This window comes from Ranitomeya imitator, chromosome 8, assembly GCF_032444005.1.
Source record: "Ranitomeya imitator isolate aRanImi1 chromosome 8, aRanImi1.pri, whole genome shotgun sequence".
Classification (NCBI taxonomy): domain Eukaryota; kingdom Metazoa; phylum Chordata; class Amphibia; order Anura; family Dendrobatidae; genus Ranitomeya; species Ranitomeya imitator.
The window spans coordinates 171301651-171327332 of NC_091289.1; the positions used below are offsets into that span (position 1 = coordinate 171301651).

A 25682-nucleotide genomic window follows, 5' to 3' on the forward strand; every position below is an offset into this window, starting at 1 on the left:
GTTTACAAACGTCATCACAGCGCGACGATGTTTTTGTACGGAATGGGAAGGAAGTGTACGGAAAAGTAGGGACTGGTCGCAGCATGGACAGGTTCGTGATCAGAAACCCTAAACCGCGGGCAGCGGGAGCCGCCGGGAAACACAAGGCGTCCAAGGGCCAGGCGACTCTGCACTCACTGAAGGTAACGGTCTGATGTGGAGCTGGGACCACAACAATGGGGGAGGCTGAAGACGGTGTAGTTCCCAAGTGGTTGGATAGTTGCAGGTTGCATGCTGAGACTTGTAGTTCCCCAGTAGTTGGATAGTTGCATGCTGAGACTTGTAGTTCCCCAGTAGTTGGATAGTTGCATGTTGAGACTTGTAGTTCCCCAGGAGTTGGATAGTTGCATGTTGCATACTGAGACTTGTAGTTCCCCAGCAGTTGGATAGTTGCATGTTGCATACTGAGACTTGTAGTTCCCCAACAGTTGGATTGTTGCATGTTGCATGCTGAGACCTGTAGTTCCACAGTAGTTGATAGGTTGCATACTGAGACTTGTAGTAGTTTCCCAGTATTTGGATAGTTGCAGGTTGCACGCTGAGACTTGTAGTTCCCCAGAAGTTGGGTAGGTTTTGGGTTGAATGCCGAGACTTTTAGTTCCCCAGAAGTTGGATAGCTGTGGGTTTCATGCTGAGACTTGTAGTTTCCCAGTAGTTAGCTAAGTTGCAGGTTGCATGCTGAGACTTGTTGTTCCCAGCAGCTGCTTAGCCAGAAGTTGCACTATGGAAGCTTCACAACAGATGGAGTTAGCCGTCCGTGTGTCCCTCCGATATGTCAGTCTGTGTGTCTTTCTTCTCGTGCAGAGGGTTGTAGTGCTGGAAGATATAAAGAGATGGAAGTGTATCCTGGATCTGCCCAACCAAAGCACACACAATCTGATAGACACGTTGTCGCAACTAAAGAAGAAAATTCCCTCTGAAGAGGTGATACGTTCCACTAAAATAGGTAAAAGGTCCCATTTCATGGCTGAAGTTCAGATCTGTGACTTCTCTTTGTCATTAAATATAGCTTACCGTTTTATATCTACAGTTCCAATGCAGACCTATGTGTCTGATCTTGTAGTCACACCTCCATCTGTTAGCTGACGTTAAGTCTCGCCTGGTGAGGTGGATCTTTGAAGCCTTTGGTCTGGATGAGCAGTTGTGATCCAGCACGGACAGATGATGGTGGTGCAGCAAGGGGACCTGGATGAACAGGAGCAATTGGCAAACACAGGATCCAATGAAGCAGAGCCGAGTAGCACGACTCTATGGTAGAGTTGACTTGGCGATGTAGCAGCGCTGGTTCTGTCTCAGTTCAATGCAGATTGGCTCAGCGATACAGCAGATCTGAGTTAGTCACAGGCTCTCATGCAGAACTGATCTGAGACGTAGCCTGTGAAACAGAGCCGGATTTGTCACCAGGTTCTAGGTAGTGACATGGGTGCCAACTACCTGAATATTTAGGTGGCGTCCTGCCTCATGACCAAGCCTGTAAGGGCAGGGAATGTGATGTCACCGGAGAGCGTCCGGGCAGAAGAGCAGAGGGCGTTGGCCGTGGTAGAAGGAAACTGGAGAGCCTGACTCTGGATGAGTAAGAAGGAGAAACATGGAAGGAGAAGCAGACTACACAGGGGTGTTAGTAGTCTGTTGCCATGGAGACAGACTGATGAGCTATGAGATTAAAACCACCTTCCCAATCTTATTTAAGACCCTCCTTGTGCGGCACATTGGCCTCTGACTCCACAAGCTCTCATACAGAATGTCATACCTTGCCCATATAATGAGTACATCCAGTGATGCCGTCCCCATGTCTATAAAAGAAGATTTCCATATCCTGAAGATCCTCAGGACATGCAGGATGGCGTCTGAGGTGTCGGACGCTTGGGAGGTCTGTATTAGTTGGACTCAATATTACCCATATTTATTGCAGCGGAGCTGAACACCAAGCTGCAATACCAGACACAGCCTTAGGGCAGGGGCGGTGCTGTTTTTGATGCAAGTCGGCCATGTTGTTCTTGTACTGCTTGTAGTCAGGTCTAATCAATCATCTTTTCTCTTCTGACAGGGGATGCGGTGGAGCGCTTGCAGATACACGGTAACAAGGAAGTATCCGATCTTGCTAAAGAAGTGCACGTGCAATGGGAAACGTTCATACAGGAGAAGCGATGCAAGCCGACCATAGAGGTGAGGAGCGACGCTGCAACCGAGAAGCTGCGCAGCAACGGCAGGAGGATGATCAGTGAAGCCTTGGGCGGAGAGGTAGGAGCATTCTTGTACATTGTGGTTCTGTTTTTGCAGCCTGTAGGTGGAGGGACTGTCAGTCTTTGTTTAGTTGATCTGTAGCAATGACATTACGTGCGTCCATGTGACTGCTGCAGCCAATCACTGGTGTTAGCGATCTCACGCTGTACATGCAATCATCACTGCTGTAATTGGCTGCAGAGGTGACAAGAAAGCTTGTGATGTCCTTGCTACAGGATAAATAAGTTCTGTGGGAACTACTGGAGAGGCTGACGATTTATCAGGTGAGACTGGAATATATTAAATACATATAAGTTATGTTTTTGGCCTGGTTTCCAGCAAAATTAATTTAAAAACTGCACATAATAGTTTAAAAAAATATGTAATACCATCTATCTATCTATCTTCATAATAATCTTTATTTTTATATAGCGCTAACATATTCCGCAGCGTTTTACAGTTTGCACACATTATCATCGCTGTCCCCGATAGGGAATTTAGATTGTGAGACCCATCAGAATGTCTTTGGAATGTGGAAGGAAACCGGAGTACCCGGAGGAAACCCACGCAAACACGGAGAGAACATACAAACTCCTTGCAGATGTTGTCCTTGGTGGGATTTGAACCCAGGACTCCAGCGCTGCAAGGCTGCTGTGCTAACCACTGAGCCACCATACAGTGCTACCCATATACTGTATATCTATATGTTTTTAATTATTCTTGCACCTGGACAGTTTTGTAGAAAAAAAATTAATGTTTTTTTTGTGTATATACTGTATAAAAAATATTTTTCTTATACAGTATTTATATACCGTGTGTAGATTATAAATTATATACGGTATATAAATGTTGTATAAATATTTATATATATATTTTTCCTTTATGCTAGACAATCCCTAGCATAAGGTTATGCTTCCACAGGATATATTTGTTGCCCTACACAATTTATGGATGCCAGATCCCGAGCATTGTGGATTTAAAGAAGCACTTTGGTTGTTTTTTTATTTCTCCCTTTAGTTACAATGATGTGTGTATGTGTAATGACTGCAGTAAGAAGCTCATTAGTTGCCGTCTTCAGCGGCACTCTAGTTTGCTCCGGTGTTAGTAACAGTCTTTGTAATTTGTTGGATCTGTGTTTGTGGGACTCATTCACGGCTCTCTAGCTCTGTATTGAGAAAATGAAAACAAAAAAAACAAAGACTTCCGGTCCACAAAGCAGATCCATCAAGTTACAAATGCAGCTACGCTGGAGCCTTGCTGAAAACGGCAGTAGATGGCGACTGATGAAACAAGTAATGGAACATGCACAAGGCAATGTCTTATGTTCTGCTCGCCCATCAGGCCGGTGACTCTTTGGCTGAGTGCATAGAGCGAGAAGTTTTCCACCAAAGCTCCAGACTCATCAATGTGCACTACAGAAGGACGGTCCGTGCTTTGGTCTTCGCTCTGAAGAATAAACCTGAGATTCGGACACAAGTAAAAGATGGACATTTACCGGTCAACCAATTGGTGCAGAGACATAAGAAGTAACCTCCTGCAGGCGTACATGGAGGAGCGGGCAAACCTTCTGGACCTTGTTAGTTCTTGTATGTAAAGGATCAGCTGAAGATTGCACCGCACCTTCTTGCTGGGGAACATTTTTTGACATGAGAAGTTGTGAAACTGCTGATTATTTATTTTTTTTACAAAAAGTTTTACTATAAAATGTTTTAAGAATTCTTTGGTAATCGAGAATGTAAAGCCGATGCTCTACTGACACCATTATCATGGATCCAACCCAAACACAGCCCTGTACAAATTCTTATAAGGGGAGGGGTATTGCATATGTAATTAATAGTTATAATATACTAGATGGAGGCCTGATGCTATCGCATCGGGAGGGCGGTAATGTCGCGATGGGGGCAGCGACATTACCGCATTTGCAGCTTTGAGTATCTCCCCCCATGTGCTCACCCACCTATCCACTCTCTCTTTCCCCATGTGCTGACTTCTCCCGTCTGTGCTCTCTTCTTTGACCTGTCTACCCCCCCGTCTGCTGTCTCTCTCCTTCCTGTGTTCTCTCCTTCCTGTGCTGTCGCGTTTGTCTCCCCCTGTGCTGTCTCTCTCACCCCTGTGCACTTTCTCTCTCCCCCATCTGCTGTCTTCTCTCATGTCATCTCTTCTTTGACCCGTGTACCTCAATCAGACCACCGCCATCTTTGTGCAGACAGATAGCGGCGGTCACATTAAAACTGCATGTGTTGTCTGAATCATTCGGCTGATACCAGCGATGGTGTTCCGCTGGTGGTACCGTGCAAGAGGCTGCGTACGGCGTATACAGTGTGTGTGTGTCTGTCTGTGGTGCGTACGGCATATACAGAGTGTGCGTGTGTCTGTCTGTGGTGCGTACGGCATATACAGAGTGTGTGTGGTGCATATGCAGTGTGTGTGTGGTGCATATGCAGTGTGTGTGTGTGTGTGTGTGTGTGAGATGCAACGGTGTTCCGCTGGTGGTGCCGCGCAAAAGGCTTGTACCACCAGCAGTTTCCATATTGAGACACCCATCACTTGGGTGTACCATTATGGCGGTCGGTGAACTTCCGCCGCTTGGGATTCTGGGATCCGGACACATCTGGATGGAACAGGATGTGAAGACATTATAAGGTAAGTATATATTAGATTTTAGGATCTGTTTTATTTTATATTCTGAATGTAATTTTTTTTTAAACCCCTTACTGACATCGGACGGGATAGTACGTCCGATGTCAGCTCCCCTGCTTTGATGCAGGGCTCCGCGGTGAGCCCGCATCAAAGCCGGGACATGTCAGCTGTTTTGAACACCTGACATGGGCCCGCAATAGCGGCGGGTGAAATCGCGATTCACCCGCCGCTATTAAGTAGTTAAATGCCGCTGTCAAACGCAGACAGCGGCATTTAACTACCGCATCCGGCCGGGAGGCCGGAAATGATGTCATCGCCGACCCCCGTCACATGATCGGGGGTCGGCGATGCGTCAGGATGGTAACCATAGAGGTCCTAGAGACCTCTATGGTTACTGATCACCGGTGGCTGTGAGCGCCACCCTGTGGTCAGCGCTCACAGCACACCTCCATTTCTGCTACATAGCAGCGATCAGCAGATCGCTGCTATGTAGCAGGGCGATCGTGCTGTGCCTCCTTCTAGCCTCCCATGGAGGCTATTGAAGCATGGCAAAAGTAAAAAAAAATAAAAAAAAATGTGAAAAATATAAAAGTTTAAATCACCCCCCTTTCGCCCCAATCAAAATAAATCAATAAAAAAAAAATCAAATCTACGCATATTTGGTATCGCCACGTTCAGAATCGCCCGATCTATAAAAAAAAAAAAAAAGCATTAACCTGATCGCTAAACGGCGTAATGAGAAAAAAAATCGAAACGCCAGAATTGTTTTTTTGGTCGCCGCGACATTGCATTAAAATGCAATAACGGGCGATCAAAAGCACGTATCTGCACCGAATTGGAATCATTAAAAACGCCAGCTCGGCATGCAAAAAATAAGCCCTCAACCGACCCCAGATCATGAAAAATGGAGACGCTACGAGTATCGGAAAATGGCGCAATTTTTTTTTTTTAGCAAAGTTTGTGTTTTTTTTTCACCACTTAGGTAAAAAATAACCTAGTCATATTAGGTGTCTATGAACTCGTAATGACCTGGAGAATCATAATGGCAGGTCATTTTTAGCATTTAGTGAACCTAGCAAAAAAGCCAAGCAAAAAACCAGTGTGGGATTGCACTTTTTTTGCAATTTCACCGCACTTGGAATTTTTTTCCCGTTTTCTAGTACACGACATGGTAAAACCAATGATGTTGTTCAAAAGTACAACTCGTCCCGCAAAAAATAAGCCCTCACATGGCCAAATTGACGGAAAAATAAAGAAGTTATGGCTCTGGGAAGGAGGGGAGTGAAAAACGAACACGGAAAAACGAAAAATCCCACGGTCATGAAGGGGTTAAACACTTTTTTGATATCTGCCCCAATGAGTTTAATTCAGAGAAGTCCTCTTTACAGAATGTGAAGCATTAGTTCATTATGTCAGTGAAAAATGGGAGATTGAGCGTTTTTTTTTAATAGATAGCGATATGGAAAATGAAGGGGGAACAAAATGAAATATGTATTTTGATTTTAAACTGTAAAATTCTTTTTTTTCCATTATCCATAAAAATAAAATTGCATTTGTGTTTTTTTTTTTTAACCTATAGAAACTAGCACAGAATATTATAACTATAATTATCATCATTTTATAATTCCTATTGAATGCAGCCAATGTCTTTGTATCAGAATTATGGGCTGTAGGCATAGATCACTGGATCTTAGTGATTTATTATGGCTTTTCAATGTGTCCCAAAAAAATTGTTGTCTGTCAGTGATTTTCTGATAAGCCGTCCAGAAAATGTACAAAACAAAGTTGGCATTCCTGTTTGTAAATCAAGTGCAATCAAGGAATAAAAAGTTTTTGACTTTCTAATATACTTTATTGCATTTCTTTACTTTTTTCAAGACTCTCCTTGCATTCAGTCAATGGGAAAATGATCGTTTAGCATTAAAAGTATTGCTCCACTCAAGCTTTTTACAGAATAATCCAGTTTAGGTGTTTTTTTTGTGTGAAGATAAAATGGTTGTCCATGACCTATTCTAAAACTGGCCATATACAGCCTATTCAGTCGGCCATCTCGGCCGTCTTTCCCATACAGAGGAGTGCTCGTTCGGCCAATTGCTACTGTGTTCTCCGTGAGAAAGCCACCGGCAGTCCACAATCGGATATGCCCGATCAACATCTCCCTTGACCATCAGTTGGCCAGCACACCCATACACACGTCAGCCATACCCGTAGATATTGGCGGGTTCTGCCAACATAAGTGCAATGTGTATGGCCAGCTTTAGGATAAGATCCGTGGGTAATCCACCAATCAGTGATCAGATCTGGCAATATCTGTTCTAGACCGTGTACTGAGCAGAATAGCCCAGCTCTAAACACTGAGCTGACCAGCTTTGTAGCAGAGTTGATTCAGCAATATAATAGACTTCACTCTGCTGCAGAGCTAACTAGTTGTAAAGCTGGGTTTGTCACAGAGTCCACGGTAGAGCTGGCTTTGTCACAGAGTCCAATGCAGAGCTGGCCAGCAGAATTGCTATTTCCCAGCTGAATTGCCTTGTAAGTGCTATATAGACAGCGTGAATCCAGCAGACCTGGGGACTATTCTTACAGAGCTCCTCTCTGTTCTTGCTTAGGGTGGGTCCCAAGGAGGAGACCCCTTCTTCTAAAACCTTCAAATTTTATAATAAGGGCACAGTCAGACAATTGTATAAATCAGAACACCGTGCACAGTCTGGCCGGCAGCTCTCCTGACTTGATGGAGTTGTCACGTTCGGTTTTGGAGAGCCACCAGCCAGTTCGAGCACTGCATTCTGATTTATACAACCGTCTGACTGCGCCCTATAGAATATGGACAGGACTTGTATTCATGAGACAACCCCTTTAAGGCATATGCCATGACATTTTATCATCGGAATGCATCTTTAAATTATACTCAACCTATGTAAACCTTTTGAAGCATTTTTTTTAAATATTATTATTAGCTTCCGAAATGCAAATTTATGCAATGTAAAGGGATGACAATTGCAAACAAACTTTTATTAACTAAAGGTAACCACTTACATGTAGAAATATCTTTTTTTTTCAATGTCAGAAGTGTCCATAACCATTAAATTAGTAATACCGTATACCATGTGTATGTCGGACATTCCTGACCACTTATACACACAGAGAATAATCTTTTATTACTTTACCTTCAGGACATTTGGGTTACGCTTATTATCACATCTTATGTGCCCCTTTGGCAGGCAGACTGATACATTATCTGTATGTGACCTATTGTTACTTTTATGCGCACCTTTTGATGTTTGGTGTTACTGGATATAAAACAGGCACATGTGGATATAGATTGTCACGTGCTGTATATAACCAGCACGATCGTGGAGTTCTCGACTTCCTTGCGTCCATTCTTGTATTAGAAGTGTATAGAGTGACCTTTCTTCTTGATATCCATTACCTTTCTTCTAAGGTTGTAGCACTGGTCATGGTGGTCATTTGGGGTACAGCCCAGTGTCACAGTAACACCAGTCCCACCACGGCGATCAGCATGAGGACCCCAGCCAATATACAGATGCTGATGAAGACCACGTCGCTGCTGTCCTGCCCGCGGTCACTGCTCTCTGAAGCTTCTGCCTCGGGGAGCTCGGATTGTCCTATGTCCTCTGCTCTTCTGCTAAGCTGGGCCGGGTCTGACCCCGATAAGATGTGCACAGAAGCCTCCTTCCTCTTGGGTTCACACTGCACCTCATATTCATGGACGTCTTCTTGACCACCCATGGAAAAGTCCACGTAGAGGATGCTCACGATCATGGAGGTGTTGTTCCTTTTCTGCATATGACACAGAGATGTTGATGGTTATAGTCCTTGGCGCTACTTCTCTGAGCTTTACTGATTTTCAGCATGCTTTGTTAGGACACCATTTAAAAGGCAAGGTGGTGGCTTTCCTTTCAATAACAGCGCCACTCATCCATAGATTGTGTCTGGTATTGCAATTTGGCCCATATAACTGGGGATACACAGGTTGCATGGTCAGATATTGCTACGTGCTGCTGCTACTACATCGCAGAGTAATGCAGGTGAATGGGGTCACATTATATCCCCCAGGGTACTGCAAGTATAACAAGCAAAAAGACAAACCCAGTTGGATGTTTCACACTACACTTGTAGTGGTACCATAATGGGTGCTATTTAAGACCCCACTGACCTGCATTACACTGCAATGAAGCAGCGGCATAGTGATCTTTGGCCGCGCAACTTGTGTTGTACCCAAAGTCTCTGTAGTTCAAGTCTTAGGGCTCATACTCACATGTGAGAAACTCGGATGAGTCTCACACGTCAATACCCGGCACTGTACCCGGCACTCAGATCGGAGCATGTGGCCGCATAGCAATACATGCAGTTGCACGCTCCGCTCCTGAGTGCCGGGTATTGACGTGTGAGACTCATCCGAGTTTCTCGCATGTGAGTATGAGCCCTTAAAGTGAGTTGCAATACCAGACACACATCAGACCAGACAGCCATATAATAGTGACGACAATCACATCACAGTGCACGGACTGGCCAGCGGCTCTCCTGACCTGAGCATGACCGCATCGTAGAAATACATGCTATCATGCTCTGGTCAGGAACGCTGCCAGCCAGTCCATGCACTGTGATGCGATCATCCTCCGTATTATATGGCCATGTGACTGCGCCCTAAGCATAGGAGTACAACTACTTTCAATTTAGTTTGTAAGAAGCCACACCTGCACCTCTCCCATAACGAATGAGACGGGTACATGATACCTGCCGGTCAGGCGCAGGTCCTGGCCAATATCCGTAGATGTGACTTCACTGGTCCTGTTCACCTCTTGGTATGGGGGTGAGTGGAGCAGGACAGCTTATAAAAGACACCAGAGGGCAGATACCCAAAGAATCCACCTTCTGTTCCGATGGTCTCCGCCAGACTGGAATTGATGACGTCATGACCATCAGGACGGCGGTGACCTGACCGATGGGGCCTGGTAACTGGTGGTCGTGATGTCATCGCTTCCGTTCCAGTGGAAAGTGATTATGCATTTGTTCCTTTTGTGTTTCGCCTGTAAACACTTTTTTTCTCTCGGCTTTATATGTTAATTACCTGCGGTCCTATCCCACATGTATCAAAACGAGCATAAATCTTGTAATTGCTGCCAGATATCTGCGAGGCACAGGCCTGACTCCCCAGGTAGATGTGGCTCCTGTCCAACTGGGAGACAGACTGCATCGGGATCTGGATGTGGAAGTCTGTGCGGGTGCAGCTGACGTTAATTGGAACCACTATGGAAAAAAAAAAGTAATTGCTCATTTTAATAATTAAATGTATCTAATAATTCCTTCAGACTAGTGACCTTTTCCATCACATGATCGCAGTGATTATTTGTAGGCAGGAACTATACGTGATATCACGAGGAGCATGAAAACCTTGCTGCAATTCACCAAGTACATTAGTATAGACTATAATTGCTTTGTGACATCACTGTGTGCATTTTCCCTCTACTGTGACATCACTGTATCCATGATCTGTGACATCACTGTGTGCATCCAACCTCTGATGTGCCATCACTGAATTATTAACCCTACTTTGTTACATTACTGTGTGCTTTTTCCCTGAACAGTGACATTACTGTATGTATTCTGCTTGTTCTGGGACAGGACTGTGCATTCTGCCTGTATTGTGACCTCATTATCACTGTGTTTATTACCACTATAATGTGACATCGCTGTGTGCATTCTTCCTGTACTGACATCAATGTCTTATTATACCTACAGTGGCATGTAAAAGTTTTGGCACCCTGTATGTTTAGTACCTAGTAGCACCCCTTTTTGCAAGTATCACAGCTTGTAAATGCTTTTTGTAGCCAGACGAGAGTCTTTCAGTTCTTGTTTGAGGGATTTTCATCCATTGTTACTTGGAAAATTCTTCCAGTTCTGTGAGATTCCAGGATCATCTTGCATGCCACAGAATTTCAATGATGTTCAGATCAGGGGACTGTGAGGGCCATTGTAAAACCTTCAGATAACGCATTGATTTTGTCTATTGTTGATTTTGACGTATGTTTAGGATCATTATCCATTTGTAAAAGCCAACCTCTTTTCAATTTCAGCTTTTTTACAGATGATGTTATATGTTTGCATCATGAATTTGTTGAAATTTCATTGAATCCATTCTTCCCTCTACCTGTGAAATGTACCATGGACTGCAACACAACCCCAAAGCATGATTTTTCAACCCTCATGCTTAACGGTTGGCAAGATTTTCTTTTTCTGAAATTATGCGTCTTTTTTCTCCACACATACCTTTGATCATTGTGCCCAAAGAGTTCTATTTTTACCTCATCGGTCCACAGGACTTGTTTCTAAAATGCATCATCCTTATTTAAATGTTCTTTTGCATATTTCTGAAGCTGAATTTTATGGTGAGGATGCAGGAGAGGTTTTCTTCAGATGACTCTTCCATGAAGCCATATTTGTGCAAGTGTCCCTGAACAGTAGAACAATGAACCACAACTCCAGTGTCTGCTAAATCTTTCTGAAGGTCTTCTGCAGTAAAGCAGGGTTTCTGATGTGCCTCTCTAGCAATCCTACGAGTAGCTCTCACTGAAATTTTGCTTGGTCTTCCAGACCTCATCTTGACCTCCACTGTTCCTGCTAACTGCCATTTGCTAATTAAATTTCGAAAGCAGCAGAAAAAAGAGAGTGGCACAGCTCTTATAATCCAGGAAATCAGGTGGCACACAAATACTGTGTATTGCAGTCTATAACATGGAAATGGTGGTGCTGTCCGCAGGAAAACAGTCCAAAAAGTCTTAATAAAAAAAGAAAGAAAAAAACGTGGACGCACTCACCAAATGCAGTAAACAAGTATCCTTTATTTCAGTGCCAGCCGGCACATTCTTCACGGCACGGGGGAGAGGGTAACATACAGGGAGAGTGCAACAGGTGAGACGACGGCCGTTTCGCGCTACGCAAGAGCGCTTCTACGGGTCCATAGCTAGACGGGAAATGACGCCAGGCTAAGTAAGCAAAAACCATGCGAACTACACCTGTCATTAACCCGCCAGGCAAAAGAAAAAGTGCACAAATACGTTAAAATGATTAAAAGCAATTACATAATACTGACATAGGGAAGAGACATGTAATGTAATTCTCCAAACAATATGAATTATTCATATGCAACACGACAACTCAAGTACTTAGCAATCAATGGTGTCCGCAATAAGCAGAGCGGGAATGGCATCAGAGCCACGTCTATTACTGCTGATCGCGTAAACCCCGTGAGAGAACTGTATACTATAGTGGTAGGGTTACGCTAAAAAATATATATATATTCGCCGGAGAATACATCAAACGAGGCAGAAGGAAACAAAGCGAAAAAAAAAAAAAAAATGCATCTCACCACACTGAAGCTACAAGAACACCGACATGTCCACTCTGTCATTCAGGCCAGCTGGGCCAGTGGCTTTCGTTCGCAAAATCCATTTCGCCTCTTGTCTCAAGAGTATCTTATGAAGGTCACCACCCTGAGCTGGTAGGACTATTTTTTTCAATGCCTGCAAAAGTTAATACCTCCGGATTGCCATCATGGTTCTCTTTTATATGGTCAATTAACCTAGGAACCCCTTTTCCGGATGTAATGGATTTAAAATGTTCTCTAAACCGCACATATAATCTGCGGATCGTCTTACCAATATAAAAGCGCCCACATGGGCAGAAGATCACATACACTACGAACTCAGTTTTGCAGGAAATGAATTGTCGGATCTGGTGCGTTATAGGTCCGATATGTAGGGTCTGACCCAATAAATGGAATCTGCAATACTGACACAGTAATAGACGTGGCTCTGATGCCATTCCCGCTCTGCTTATTGCGGACACCATTGATTGCTAAGTACTTGAGTTGTCGTGTTGCATATGAATAATTCATATTGTTTGGAGAATTATATTACATGTCTCTTCCCTATGTCAGTATTATGTAATTGCTTTTAATCATTTTAACGTATTTGTGCACTTTTTCTTTTGCCTGGCGGGTTAATGACACAGGTGTAGTTCGCATGGTTTTTGCTTACTTAGCCTGGCGTCATTTCCCGTCTAGCTATGGACCCGTAGAAGCGCTCTTGCGTAGCGCGAAACGGCCGTCGTCTCACCTGTTGCACTCTCCCTGTATGTTACCCTCTCCCCCGTGCCGTGAAGAATGTGCCGGCTGGCACTGAAATAAAGGATACTTGTTTACTGCATTTGGTGAGTGCGTCCACGTTTTTTTCTTTTTTTTTTTTTTCTTTTTTTATTAAGACTAATTAAATTTCGAACTGAGGAAAGGGCAGCTTGAAAACACTTTCCTGTCCTCTTTTAGCCTTCTCCTGCTTTGTGTGTGTCTACCATTTTCAGAGTGCTAGACGGCTACTTAGAAAAACCCAGAGTCTGCTGTTTTATGGCACAAAGTTAGAGGAGGCTGGGTTTTTATAAAGCTGGGACATTTTCATCACCTGGCCTTTCCTAATGATTATAGTGAACAACAGGCTGATTTAAGGTCTGAAACCTTGGTCAAAGTTATCTGAGCACGCAAATTCCTAAGGGTGCCCAAACTTTTCCATTGGCCCATTTTCCTTTTTGTAATTTTTAAAATGTAAAAAATAACTTTTTTTTTGCCAAAGATACAAACGAACTGCGTCATCTTTAACTTTAGGCCTTTTAGAGAGAAGTTTATGTTCAACTTGCTTAACTGTTCACAATAACAGTCATTTTGACTATGGGAGCCCAAACTTTTACATGCCCCTGTATTATGTTACATAATGTTGCTTTTCCCTGTACTAGGACATCACTGTATTTATTCAGCCTATTCCTTGACATCACTATGTATATTATCCCTATTATGTTACATTACTTTGTGCATTCTCTCTGTACTGTGATATCATGGTTTGCATTCTCCGTGAGCTGTGACATCACTGTGTGCATTCTCCCTGTACTATGACATCATGGTTTGCTTTCTCCATGAGCTGTCACATCACTGTGTGCATTCTCCCTGTACTATCACATCATGGTTTACTTTCTCCGTGAACTGTGACATCACTGTGTGCATTCTTCCTGTACTATGGCCTCATGGTTTGCTTTCTCCGTGAGCTGTGACCTCATGGTTTGCTTTCTCCGTGAGCTGTGATATCACTGTGTGCATTCTCCCTGTACTATCACATCATGGTTTGCTTTCTCCGTGAGTTGTGACATCATGGTTTGCTTTCTCCGTGAGCTGTGATATCACTGTGTGCATTCTCCCTGTACTATCACATCATGGTTTACTTTCTCCGTGAGCTGTCACATCACTGTGTGCATTCTTCCTGTACTATGACCTCATGGTTTGCTTTCTCCGTGACCTGTGACATCATGGTTTGCTTTCTCCGTGAGCTGTGACATTACTGTGTGCATTCTCCCTGTACGCTGTGACATCCCTGTGTGCATTCTCCCTGTACTATGACATCATTGTTTGCATTCTCCTAGAGCTGTGACATTACTGTGTGCATTCCTCCCCCAAACTACAACATCACTGTGCACAATACCCCACAGATGTGACACCTCTATGCACTCATCTGTATAATTCCTTCGCTGTAACTTCTATGACATCACTCTGAGTGTTTTGTGACATCACTTTGAACATTTTTTGGGGGGGCAGTATTAACAACCAATAGCCTGCAGTTCTCTGCAGGGTTAAATTAGAATCCCAGAATCATTTCTGCAGGTAACAACAATGGAGCTGAGTCTGTAATTCTCCGCCTGAATCAATAAGAGATGAGGAGGGCTTCTTATAGCCAGTACATTAGAAAACCATTAAAAGCTTTTCCTATATACAAAAAAATGCATTACAGCAAGAGACGGAGAAACCGAATCCTCGGGTCAAGGGAGACCGATTGTAAATCACTGTAAATTGCATTTCCTTTGCTTTTATGCTTCCTTATTTAGGGGCTAGGATGTCTCAGAATGATTTAATTTCCCAAAGTCTCAGGTTTTGTGTCTGAACTTGGCTCTGGAGGCTTTGAGCGGCCACATTCCTCCACTATACTGCGTGCGGGCCACAAATACAATGTTGTCAGCTCTTTATGTAGATCCCCCCAAGTATTGGTGACGGATGATAGGTTATGATCAACGCAGATCCATTAGTTAAATTATTCTTTTTTTTTTCCTCTATAAATCAATAGTACACATAGAAATAGGCAACTTTGTAACATATGTTAAAGAAATTTCTCCTCCTGGGATGATATTTCATTCTCAATTCATGGGTAAAATCTGTATTCATTGAAAAGAGATTTTCCCATTACTGAGAAAGGAGATGACGGTTGGTGCTTATAAGATTCTATGGAGGAGGAAGGAGCTAAAGTCAGACTCAGACATTCTGCTGCAACAACATTTACGCTTTATATTGGATATTTATGGAAAGTCTGACGGCGAAAGGTCAGGAAAGCTCCAATCTTATAGAGCAAACATATATATTGGGCTCCATTCCGCCTGACAGAGCCAAAAAAAAGTGATCTGAAAGCTGCAGGAAGGGATCTGAAGGGTGATGTCAACATGTAGTCCAAAGGAAGTCAGAGACTGACTACCTGTGTGCACAACTGTCTATAATGAAGAGGGAAAAATTGTAAAAGTACTAGTATAACTGCAGAAAAACCACCACATTTTAATTGTTACAAAAAATGCTGCTGTTAACACTTGAAAAACTGCCATTATAAAATGCTAAAAAGATGCATGTAATTTTTTTACTTAAAAAAAACAACTTTGGGGTGGGGGAAAAATTAACCATCCCATCAATTTTGGTCAAAGACTTACAAGATGAAAAAAAAATGTAGATGCACACAATTTCTTGACAGTGTCCTTTTGCTAATATTCCCCCTTCTGATGTTTTTGTAATAGTGGGTCATAGCAAAAAAAAAGTGTTGTCACCCATCGCGTGACAGCTTTACCATAATGTACTCCAGAAAACTAAACTCTACATAAATTTACGGCTGTCATGATTTAATTTCTCTGCTGCAGAGACGAAATAAAAGATGCAAATGTGTTAAACGGTCAATACCACTGAATAAATTACATCTTACTCCAGTGGGCTATAGGTTCAGACTAGCAGTCTAAATTCCAGTCTGGAAAATCCTTCTAGCCCCTATGGGTATGGTGGCCTAAAGTGTTTTTTTTTTCCATTTGGAGAATTAGAGCATGTAGAGTGGAACCGCGATGGGGGTCAACGATTAGCCACAGAAGAGTCTCTTGAAAAAACAGTTCCTATTATGGAGGGCAATAGAGAAATTGCTCTAAAACGTACCCTGTTCAATATAAAATATGTTGCTGCTATCATCCAATGCACAAATATATGACTTACTTCCAATATAGGACACGGAAAAGCCTCTGTTGGCGGTGTCTCTGTCTGTGACCAGCACTAGTAGTAGATTATTCTTGGTGGATATCAGGGGTGCCGGTATGTTGGTCCCACACCATCTGCCCAGGGGTTTGTCCCTTGTGCTCTGCCCATCATACACCGCCAGGTAGTCATAATCGCACTCCTCCGTTAGAGTGTTCACCTCCTCCAGCTCAAGGTCTCGGAAAAACAGCTTAATGCGAAAACCTTGGGTTAACTGGATGTTCCACTGACAGATAATGTTATTGGGGTACATATCCGGGTAGCGAGGGCTGGTGATATTGCCTTTCACCGCTGTGAATACGTCCTGGCACTCGCCTAATTAACAAGTAAAAGAAGAGAGGAAATATTTTGCTTCATAAAATGTATAGATTCTAGTAGACTAACATAGTTGTATTCTTGCATTCCCTATACCAAAGAAAATCTACAACTAGCATGTAACCAGTGGGCTATGGGTCCCATGGTGAGAAAAGAGGCAATGAAACTATAGGGGTTTTACGGTTATTGTCCAGGAGGTTTCCTATTTTTCCAGGAACCGCTTGAAAATTCTCTAAAACCTTGTTAAACTTTGGACAGATATTTGTATGCAATTAGCTTTAGGGGAAGGTGGTTTAACGTAGCCTTTATGGGATAAAAAATAAAAATTGGCATATGTATTCACCCATTTTGCTATGAAGCCCCTAAAAATGTCTGGTGCAAGTAGTCGCTTTCATAAGTCACATGCTTAGTGACAGAACGTTCGCCTGAATACAATCTGACACATATCTGTCAGTATATACACTTTACCTATTCTGAAAGGCCACAGAGGATTCAGCATCATTAACAAGAGCCACCACTAACCAAATAACACCATGAAGACCAAGGAGAAGTCAGGGACAAAGTTGTGGAGAAGTACAAGACAGGGTTTTGGTATAACAAAAAATATCCCAATCTCTGATGATTCCCCAGAGCACCATCAAATCCATTATCAAATGGAAAGATAGTACCACAACAAACCTGCCAAGAGAGGGATGCCCACCAAAACTCTCAGCCCGGACAAGGAGGGCATTAACCAGAGGGGCAGCACAGAGACCAAAGGTAGCCCTGAAGGAGCTGCAGAGTTCCCAAGCAGAGACTGGAATATCTGTCCATAAGAACACAATACACATACATTCTATAGAAGTGGTCTTTATGGAAGAGTGGGCAGAAAAAAATCCTTTTCTTACACATAAAAATTGCTTGTTTTGAATTTTCCACAAGACATGTGGGAGACTCCCCAAATGTATGGAGGAAGGTGTTGTGTTCAGATGAGAATTTAACTTTTTGGCCACCAAGGTAAACGCTATGTCTGGCACCAAACCAACACAGCTCAACACCCCAAGAACACCACCCCCACAGGGAAACGTGGTGGCAGCATCATGCAGTGGGGATCTTTTTCATCAGCAGGGACAGCAAATGGCGCGAAATACAGGAATATTCTTGAACAAAACCTGTTTCAGTTCGTCAGTGATTTGTGACTGGGAAGGAGATTCAACTTCCAACATGGTAATGACCCAAAGCATTGTGCTCAAGTAAAACTATTAAGTAGAATGGGTTTTCAGCAGGAATAAATGTCTGGGTGGTCTACTATCAGTACCCTTGCTGATCAGCTATTTGAAGGTGGTGCTTGTGTGACTGTTTTGTCTTCCACCTTTTTTGCAATGCTCAAAAATGCACAACCAGCACTACAGGACAAAGAGCCAGTACACAGCGCAGGCACTACATAAAGTGCAGTGTTGTGTAGTGTGAAATTATGTAAACTAGACATGGGCCATAAAACTCTATTTAGTGCCACAGCCCTTCAAAAATCAAATTACCCCGGGTGTTATACTTGCCAGCTCTCCCCAAAACATCCAGGAGGCTTCTCATTAAAATTAAGAGTTTTCACCGTCTCTGGAAGGTTTCCATCAGACAGGGTCTTGGGGTATAAATGCACCTTCAGTCGTTGGAAATGGGATATGCATTGTGCACGACCTGTAAAGTTGGGACATAGGGTAATACATTTGCCCGTACCTGAGGAGTAGTATGCTTTGAAACCTCGTCCTCCAATGTTAAAGTCAGATTTAAAGACCACCAACAGCTCATTAGAAGATGATGTGGTGTCAGGAGGCTTGGTGGTGCCACAATAATGGCGGACTTGGTCTTCTTCTTGACTGGAGCCATCAAAGACTGCCACATAATCAAAGTTACATTCCTGGCTCTCCAACTGGAAGTCTGTGAAAACTAGCCGGATGGTGGAGTGAGGGGCTGCACTGATCAGCCAGTGGCACTCTGCATTGTTGGGGTAGTTGTCAGGGTAATCCGGACTGGTAATTACCCCAGAGAGGCTGGTGAGGACTCCGCCACAGATATCTGTAAGACAATCGAATAGACTATATAGTTGGCATCGATATCTGACAATCTATTGGTGCCATCCAGCATGCAGGGTATAGATCTGCTGAGTACACTTACCCTTCCTATATGTAGCCAAAAATCCACTGCTACCCACATGTTTGTCTGAATGAAAGATGACCGATAGTACATGCCATGATGACGTAATGTTGGGAGGCAATTGGGAACCACAAAATGTGCCCAAAAGATTCCCCTCGTCCCTGGACGCCCCATTGTGGATCCTGATGTAGTCGTATTCACACGTATCATGGTATTCTAGATTAAATTCCTGGAAGGTGAGCTGAACTGTGGATCCTTCTGACACCACTACTAGCCAGCTGCACTCGGTGTACGGAGGGTACACTCTCGGGAAGTTCGGGCTGGACAGATGGCCTACAGGGGCAGAGAGTACACCCCCACACTTTACACCTGGAAATAGAAAAAAGTAATTAAACATTGAAAATGTACCGAGCAAAGATGGGTATAAAAAAAAGAGTCCGCGTTTAAGGAGTGGAAATGAGTGGCACAAATGTTTTTAGAGAGGAGACTAGTTTGCTGGAAATGAGTGGCACAAATGTTTTTAGAGAGGAGACTAGTTTGCTGGAAATGAGTGGCACAAATGTTTTTAGAGAGGAGACTACTTTGCTGGAAATGAGTGGCACAAGTGTTTTTGGACTGGAGACTATTTTGCAAATTGCTGTCATTCGACCTGTGCAGTCATAGCCTCATTGTAAGTGTTCTTGCTGGTGTTTGTCTCTGATAAATTACATAGTGTTGTTAACCTTATTTTCAAGATGATATGAACTCATGCGCCATATCTAGGTGGACGACAAATAGTTACCGAAGACCTAAGCTTCAAAAGAACAGAGACGTAAGGATGGCGCATTGCCCCCATGGGGTAGCGCTAATGTTAAATGACAAGTGTATTCTTTCTCGTTAGGTCGGGTGACAAGCTGCGACATAGCTGAGATATTTTTCATGGGCTCAGACCGCTTACAAAATCTTAAAAAGTATCACCTACCCCCTCACCAAACCCCAAAGCTTTTATACCAACACATCTGCAAGGCCGTAACTTGAAGAGCCATGATCCCATAGAAACGTGTCAGTGGGGCCCCACTCATTACTGCTGAGTCCTTCTGCAGTGTTGTCCGCTGAGCTCTTAGCCCACTATCGCCCACCACTCTGATAGCACTTATCGCGTGGGACACTGCATGAGGGCCTGGGAGTGAAGAGCTGTGGAGTGTCAACTGGTGGTGGTACTACAGGAGGGTTCAGAAGTGACATGTGGCCATTTGCCTGCGATCACGGATCCTGTAGCGGACTCTACGGCATTTATGGCTGTAGTTCCGCCCCTGGTTATCTACATCCTGCAAGTCTCTATTTCTGGGTCCTGTATTGGAACACTTGATGTTACCAAAAATGCCCGCTTAGCTGATCAATCGCTGGGGCCAAAATAGATATTTCCAGCCACTATCATAATTTTTATTCCTTGGAAAATTCTCCTGAGATGAGCTGCTAATCCCTTTCCGATCGTGCATTTGGCGTAAAGACTGCCTCTGCATTTGAACCGTGATGAGCATTGCAATTTGATCACCTTGTCTTTTCTCCTTCTGTAGAAAGCATTATAGCGTTGAGCGAGCATGCTTAAGTGGTAATCAAGCATTTGTTTGTGGTCGAATACTATGCTCGAGTCGCCGCGGCTGCATGTCTCACGGCTGTTCGACAGCCACAACACCTGCAGGAATTGTCTAACAACAGGTAATGCATGCATGTGTTACGAGCGTCGAACAGCCTCGGTGACTCGAGCATATTTATTAGGTTTACTAAAATAAATAAAATGAGGGGGACTGTCAAGGCGGTATCTTTTTTTTCCATAGTAGAAAGATACATCCTCTTGCCGTCGCGATTAAGTGTCTTAATATTGAATGTCTGTTGGTTTTCATAGGAATGTCACAGTGATGGAGAAGGACAAGAGCCGGGTCCAGGTCTGAAATAAGTTCAGTGATTTTTACTAGTGATGAGCGAGTATACTTGTTGCTTGGTTTTTCCCGAGCACGCTCGGGTAGTCTCCGAGTATTTGTGACTGCTCGGAGATTTAGTTTTCCTTGCTGCAGCTGGATGATTTACAGCTACTAGCCAGCCTGAGTACATGTGGGGGTTACCTGGTTGCTAGGGAATCCCCACATGTAATCAAGCTGTCTAGTAGCCGCAAATCATCTAGCTGCAGCAAGGAAAACTAAATCTCCGAGCAGTCACAAATACTCTGAGACCACCCAAGCGTGCTCGGGAAAACCCAATCAACGAGTATACTCGCTCATCACTAATTTTTACGTATCACTTGCTGCACCTTTTCCCCAAAAAGGAGAGAGAGGAGTCTGCAGGACTAAAAAATGTGTAACAGATCGCCCTCCTCGCCCCCACATCTCCAACTCATGGGACTAGCTTCCGGAAAGATGGAGTGTAGTTGAGTTGGGACCCTACACCACCGAGAGCAATTTGTAACTGGCCTCATGAAAATGGGAGCAGAGAAATGATTTATGCATTGAGGTGGTGATTTGCCTCTGCTCCTTCGATAGGGAAAGGCCCAAATCACCTTCCCATTGGGTTTGTAAATTGGTGTTAGATTGGTCTGGGGGTCGGGTTCAAGCAGCAAAGAGTATGAGAAGGATAAAGTGTGTTTTAACGCTCCCGAGTCAGCATACGCGAAATAGAAAAGCATCTTGTTAATATTACAAAAAGTTCTAGGAGGAAGTTAATGGAAAAAGCGTGAAAGCTGACCAACTCTCAAGGATCCCAGGGGAAAGGGAGTACAAAGACCGAGAAGACGTTCCTTTGAGGGCCAGGTATGTCCAGCTCCAAAATGAGACACTCTAAAACAACCCCTACTTTGCCAGTTACCACAGACTTTATCATCTAACCCCAGGGAGTAAAAGCGGATTGCCCAAGATGTTAAACATGGAGGAGGATAGCCTTAAGATATGAGATCGGACAGTGGGATGGGCAAGGGTAGCCCCAATCGTGGGATGAGATTTAAGCTATCTACCCAAGAACAAGTCTAGCCACGGACTAGCCGCTAAAGCGATATTTGTAAAGCTTTGCTCTGTCCCGACCCAAGCTTTCCCCTCACCATTCCAATTATGATTAGTGTTAATTGCAATCTCACAACACCGCTCCCTACACCCCAGTCCTAGAGGTCTGGGAGGCTGAGATAGAGGGTGCTGCCTGGCAGGATACAATGTCATCTCATACATTTTTATCATACGGCAAAACCAGACATAAAAGTCTATACGAATGTTTGTCCAGGAACAGTTCAAGCTCTATTTCTTCCATTTTGAATCTCAAAGTGGATTTAAAAGGGAAAAGTAACTTGAGAGGTCTTGTTCCAATTAATGCCCAGCAGACAACGAGCAGCGTAGCACAAGAAATCTCTACTTACCTTTCCGCGTGTGAACCACGGGAGCGTCCCATAACACGCTTATCATGAAGATAAACTTGCAATGAATATTCTGCATATTGCAACGCTAGGACTGTAATATATCCACCGCTCTCAGCCTCCAGTACAGATAAGAGTCACAGACACGGAGCTGCTATAGGATTAATAATTCATCCGATATCTGAATGGGAACTTGATCTCACTTTTCTCTCCACCCTCGATGTTCTGATGTGTATCGGGTGTCCCAGGATTTACGCTATCGTACTACCCGCAGGAAATCACTGGGAGATATTCGGGGCTTACTCTGATGATGCAGAAGGCCTAACATCCATAATGGTCTGCAAAGTGCACAGCCGTAGAAAGAAGCATCAATGATGTGCATTATCATCCTATAGTACACGTCCGTCCCTAATACCCATAGATATGCACAGACAGAAGAGGGCCCCTGTGCAAGAACAATATATGGGACCTTTGCAGCACAAGAGCTCATCATAATGCACAATTTCCCCTGCTTTAGAGTTAGAAATGGGCCCCCTTACCTCTAGGGCCCCTGTGCAGTTGTACTGGTTGTACCAATGATATGTCTGCCCCTGATATGCACGATAAGGCCAAATGTATTGGGACACCTCCATATTACACCTACATGTAGCGTTAGACTACTGAGACCACACCATAACTGATATGTACAATTACGGTGGTTTAAATTAAAAGGTTCATCGGTGAAAGCAAGTTATTACCTATCCCCCAGAAAGCTGATAACTTATTGATCGGTGAGGGTTTGACCGCTGGGATGCACAATGATCGGAAGTACGGGAAACTTTTACCCCCATTAGAATGGAGCGGAAGATCGAATGTCTGACCACTGCTCCATTCATTTTCTAAAGGGCTGCCACAAAAAAGTGCAGCGCTCAGCAGCGACATTGGGAATTAATGGAGCTGTGGTCGAGTCGACCATGACACTCCATCCATTGTAGGGATAAAAGTTCACTATTCTATCGATCAAAGAGGGTCCCAATAGTTGGACCCCCACCAATAACTTATCCAGTGGATAGGTAATAACTTGTTTTTACTGTACAATCCCTTTAAGTGCATCTTTGCCACTGTGTAATAGTATGTCACAGGATAGGGAGGGGTAAGCTTCCAAGTATTTCAAGGAAACCTGACAGCTCCTTCATATCTCACCAACTGACCCCGTGTCTTTATCCCACTCTTTCTATTGCTTTCAACAATCTCCTTTCTTTTGTTTTCGGTTTCAATAATTTCCATAAAATCATTTAATTTAGCCAGGGATATGCAAATCAGTGGGTGACTAGTCCAGGGGGAGTTGTCTACACCCGCGGACTAATCGTTCTGCTAATCTTGCTATCACACCCCCGTGCAGTGCTTCATTTAGAGAGGATTCCTTCGGGTTTAGCCTGAGAAGTCATAGGCAGTTTCTTTTTTTCCATCACATAATTTTTTTCAAAATGTCTTGTGGGGTGGGGGGTTCGGCCGTATGCCCTGATGAAACGGGACCATCACACACATACAACTGGGACCTTTGCCAAACATTTCATCTCAGGTTTCTCTGCAGCCGATGTCATAACCACAGAATAGCTGATTTCTAATAAGTGCATGCGGCGGAGCTGGACTTTGCTTTTCCACAGAATAGCAGATCTGACTTTTCTTTCTTATCTATCTATCTATCTATCTATCTATCTATCTATCTATCTATCTATCTATAATCGTCTAAGGGTCACTTCCATCTTTCTGTCTGTCACTGAAATCCCAAGTCGCTGATTGGTCGCGGCCGGCTGGCCGCGACCAATCAGCGACTTGGGATTTCCGTGACAGACAGACAAACAGACCAATCAGCGACGGGCACAGTCCGGGCTGCGAAATGGCCGCTCCCTACTCCCCTGCAATCAGTGCCCCCTCCATACACCCCTCCAGTCAGCGCCCGCCGCCCACATAGCGTTTTAGCAGTCCATTAAACCGACTGCGTTACACCGCAGCATAACGCAGTCTGTTAACACTGCTATTAACCCTGTGTGACAAACTTTTTACTATTAAAAAATAGTACGCGGACGCGAGCCTGGATAGATGTGTTCTGCAGGCGGCGGTGCCCCAAGTTTAGGGGCCTGTCTGCACAATATTCGTCCATTGCTTCCCACCCAGGGACTGCTTTGGGACGTCCCATGGTCCTGTGTCCCCCAATGAGGCAACAGAGTAAAGGAGATTTTTGTGTACTCACCGTAAAATCTTTCTCTTAGCCTCTAATTGGGGGACACAGCTCCCACCCTGTTGCCCTTCCGGGCCGTTGTTACTGTCGAGTTCTCATATTGTTTGCTTGAGCTCGCACATAGTTGCCTTCTTATAGGCATGGTTATGTTATTAATGTCACGTTCCTCCTACTGCTTTTGCACAAAACTGGAGAAGGCTGACGCCGTCCAGGGGTGTATACTGCAGAGGAGGAGCCACGGTTAATCTTTTTCAGATTATGCATAGTGTCGCCTCCTAGTGGACAGCATCATAACACCCATGGTCCTGTGTCCCCCAATTAGAAGCTAAGAGAAAGATTTTACGGTGAGTACACAAAAATCTCCTTTTATGGCGGCTCAACTCCAGCATATCCGTGGTTGAGACGACCCTAGAGATGGGGATGCACAGGGTATTTTTCTCCAATGCCACATTACGTCACCTAGGCTATATTAGACATTGGAAGCACATGGGTTTAAAGTCTCTTCTGCTAAAACTCAAACTTTACTACTAATTCACCAAATATGATGGAAGACGAGAGAATTGCAAGGCTTACGTGGGATCATTGTCTGGTCTTTTCTGTAGTAACATACAGGTGCTTCTCACAAAGTTCTTTAATACAAAAAGTGAAACTCATCTATTAAATAGAGTCATTACACACAGAGTGATCTATTCCAAGTGTTTATTTCTGTTAATATTGAGGATTATGGCTTGCAGCCAATGAAAACCCAAAAGTCATTATCTCAGTAAGGCTACGTTCACATTAGCGTTCTACGGGCCTGCGTCGGGCGCAGCAGCGGCGACGCATGCATCATGCGCCCCTATATTTAACATGGGGGCGCATGGACATGCGTTGTATTGCGTTTTGTGACGCATGCGTCTTTTTTGGCGCAAGCGTTAGGGCGCAGAGGACGCAGCAAGTTGCATTTTTTTGCGTCCAAAATCATGCCAAAAAAGGACGCATGCGTCACAAAACAATGCGTTTTTGCGTGCGTTTCACATCCGTCGTGCATTGCGGCGACGACGCTGCGTCCAAAGACGCGAATGTGAACGTAGCCTAAATTAGAATACTTTATAACACCAGCTTGAAAAATGTTTTTAAAATCTGAAATGTTGTCCTACTGATATGTATGTTCAGTAAAAGCACTCAATACTTGGTCGGGGCTCCTTTTGCATCAGTTACTGCATCAATGCGGCGTGGCATGGAGGTGATCAGCCTGTGGCACTGCTGAGGTGTTATGGAAGCCCAGGTTGCTTTGATAGCAGCCTTCAGCTCATCTGCATTGTTGGATTGGTGTCTCTCATCTTCCTCTTGACAATATCCCAAAGATTCTC

The 25682-nt window shown here is 43.9% G+C and overlaps 2 protein-coding genes across 2 annotated transcripts; one reads left to right on the forward strand and one right to left on the reverse strand.

The window, feature by feature from the left end:
- Positions 1-34: 34 nt before the first annotated feature.
- Positions 35-6749, forward strand: TCEANC2 (transcription elongation factor A N-terminal and central domain containing 2). The gene is made up of 4 exons (XM_069737853.1): positions 35-182; positions 844-985; positions 2087-2280; positions 3604-6749. The coding sequence occupies exons 1-4, from the start codon at positions 84-86 to the stop codon at positions 3790-3792; spliced, it is 624 nt and encodes a 207-aa protein (XP_069593954.1). The 5' UTR covers positions 35-83; the 3' UTR covers positions 3793-6749.
- A 1111-nt stretch (positions 6750-7860) lies between these two features.
- CDCP2 (CUB domain containing protein 2) lies at positions 7861-22188 on the reverse strand. Its single transcript, XM_069737635.1, has 6 exons — positions 22113-22188; positions 18758-19105; positions 18320-18658; positions 16253-16606; positions 9995-10173; positions 7861-8703 (listed from the first exon to the last, which is right to left on the reverse strand). Exons 1-6 carry the CDS (start codon positions 22186-22188, stop codon positions 8389-8391), a joined length of 1611 nt encoding a protein of 536 aa, XP_069593736.1. The 3' UTR covers positions 7861-8388.
- Between the last annotated feature and the right edge of the window lie 3494 nt (positions 22189-25682).

Coding starts and splice junctions, on each gene's coding strand:
- CDCP2 (XM_069737635.1), bottom strand. CDS start 22,188: ATGCAGAATATTCATTGCAAGTTTATCTTCATGATAAGCGTGTTATGG. Junction 19,106..22,112: donor CGTGGTTCACACGCGGAAAG/GTAAGTAGAGAT, acceptor TTCTATTTCCAG/GTGTAAAGTGTGGGGGTGTA. Junction 8,704..9,994: donor CATGTGGGATAGGACCGCAG/GTAATTAACATA, acceptor TGTCATATGCAG/AAAAGGAACAACACCTCCAT.
- TCEANC2 (XM_069737853.1), top strand. CDS start 84: ATGGACAGGTTCGTGATCAGAAACCCTAAACCGCGGGCAGCGGGAGCC. Junction 183..843: donor CGACTCTGCACTCACTGAAG/GTAACGGTCTGA, acceptor CTTCTCGTGCAG/AGGGTTGTAGTGCTGGAAGA. Junction 986..2,086: donor GATACGTTCCACTAAAATAG/GTAAAAGGTCCC, acceptor CTCTTCTGACAG/GGGATGCGGTGGAGCGCTTG.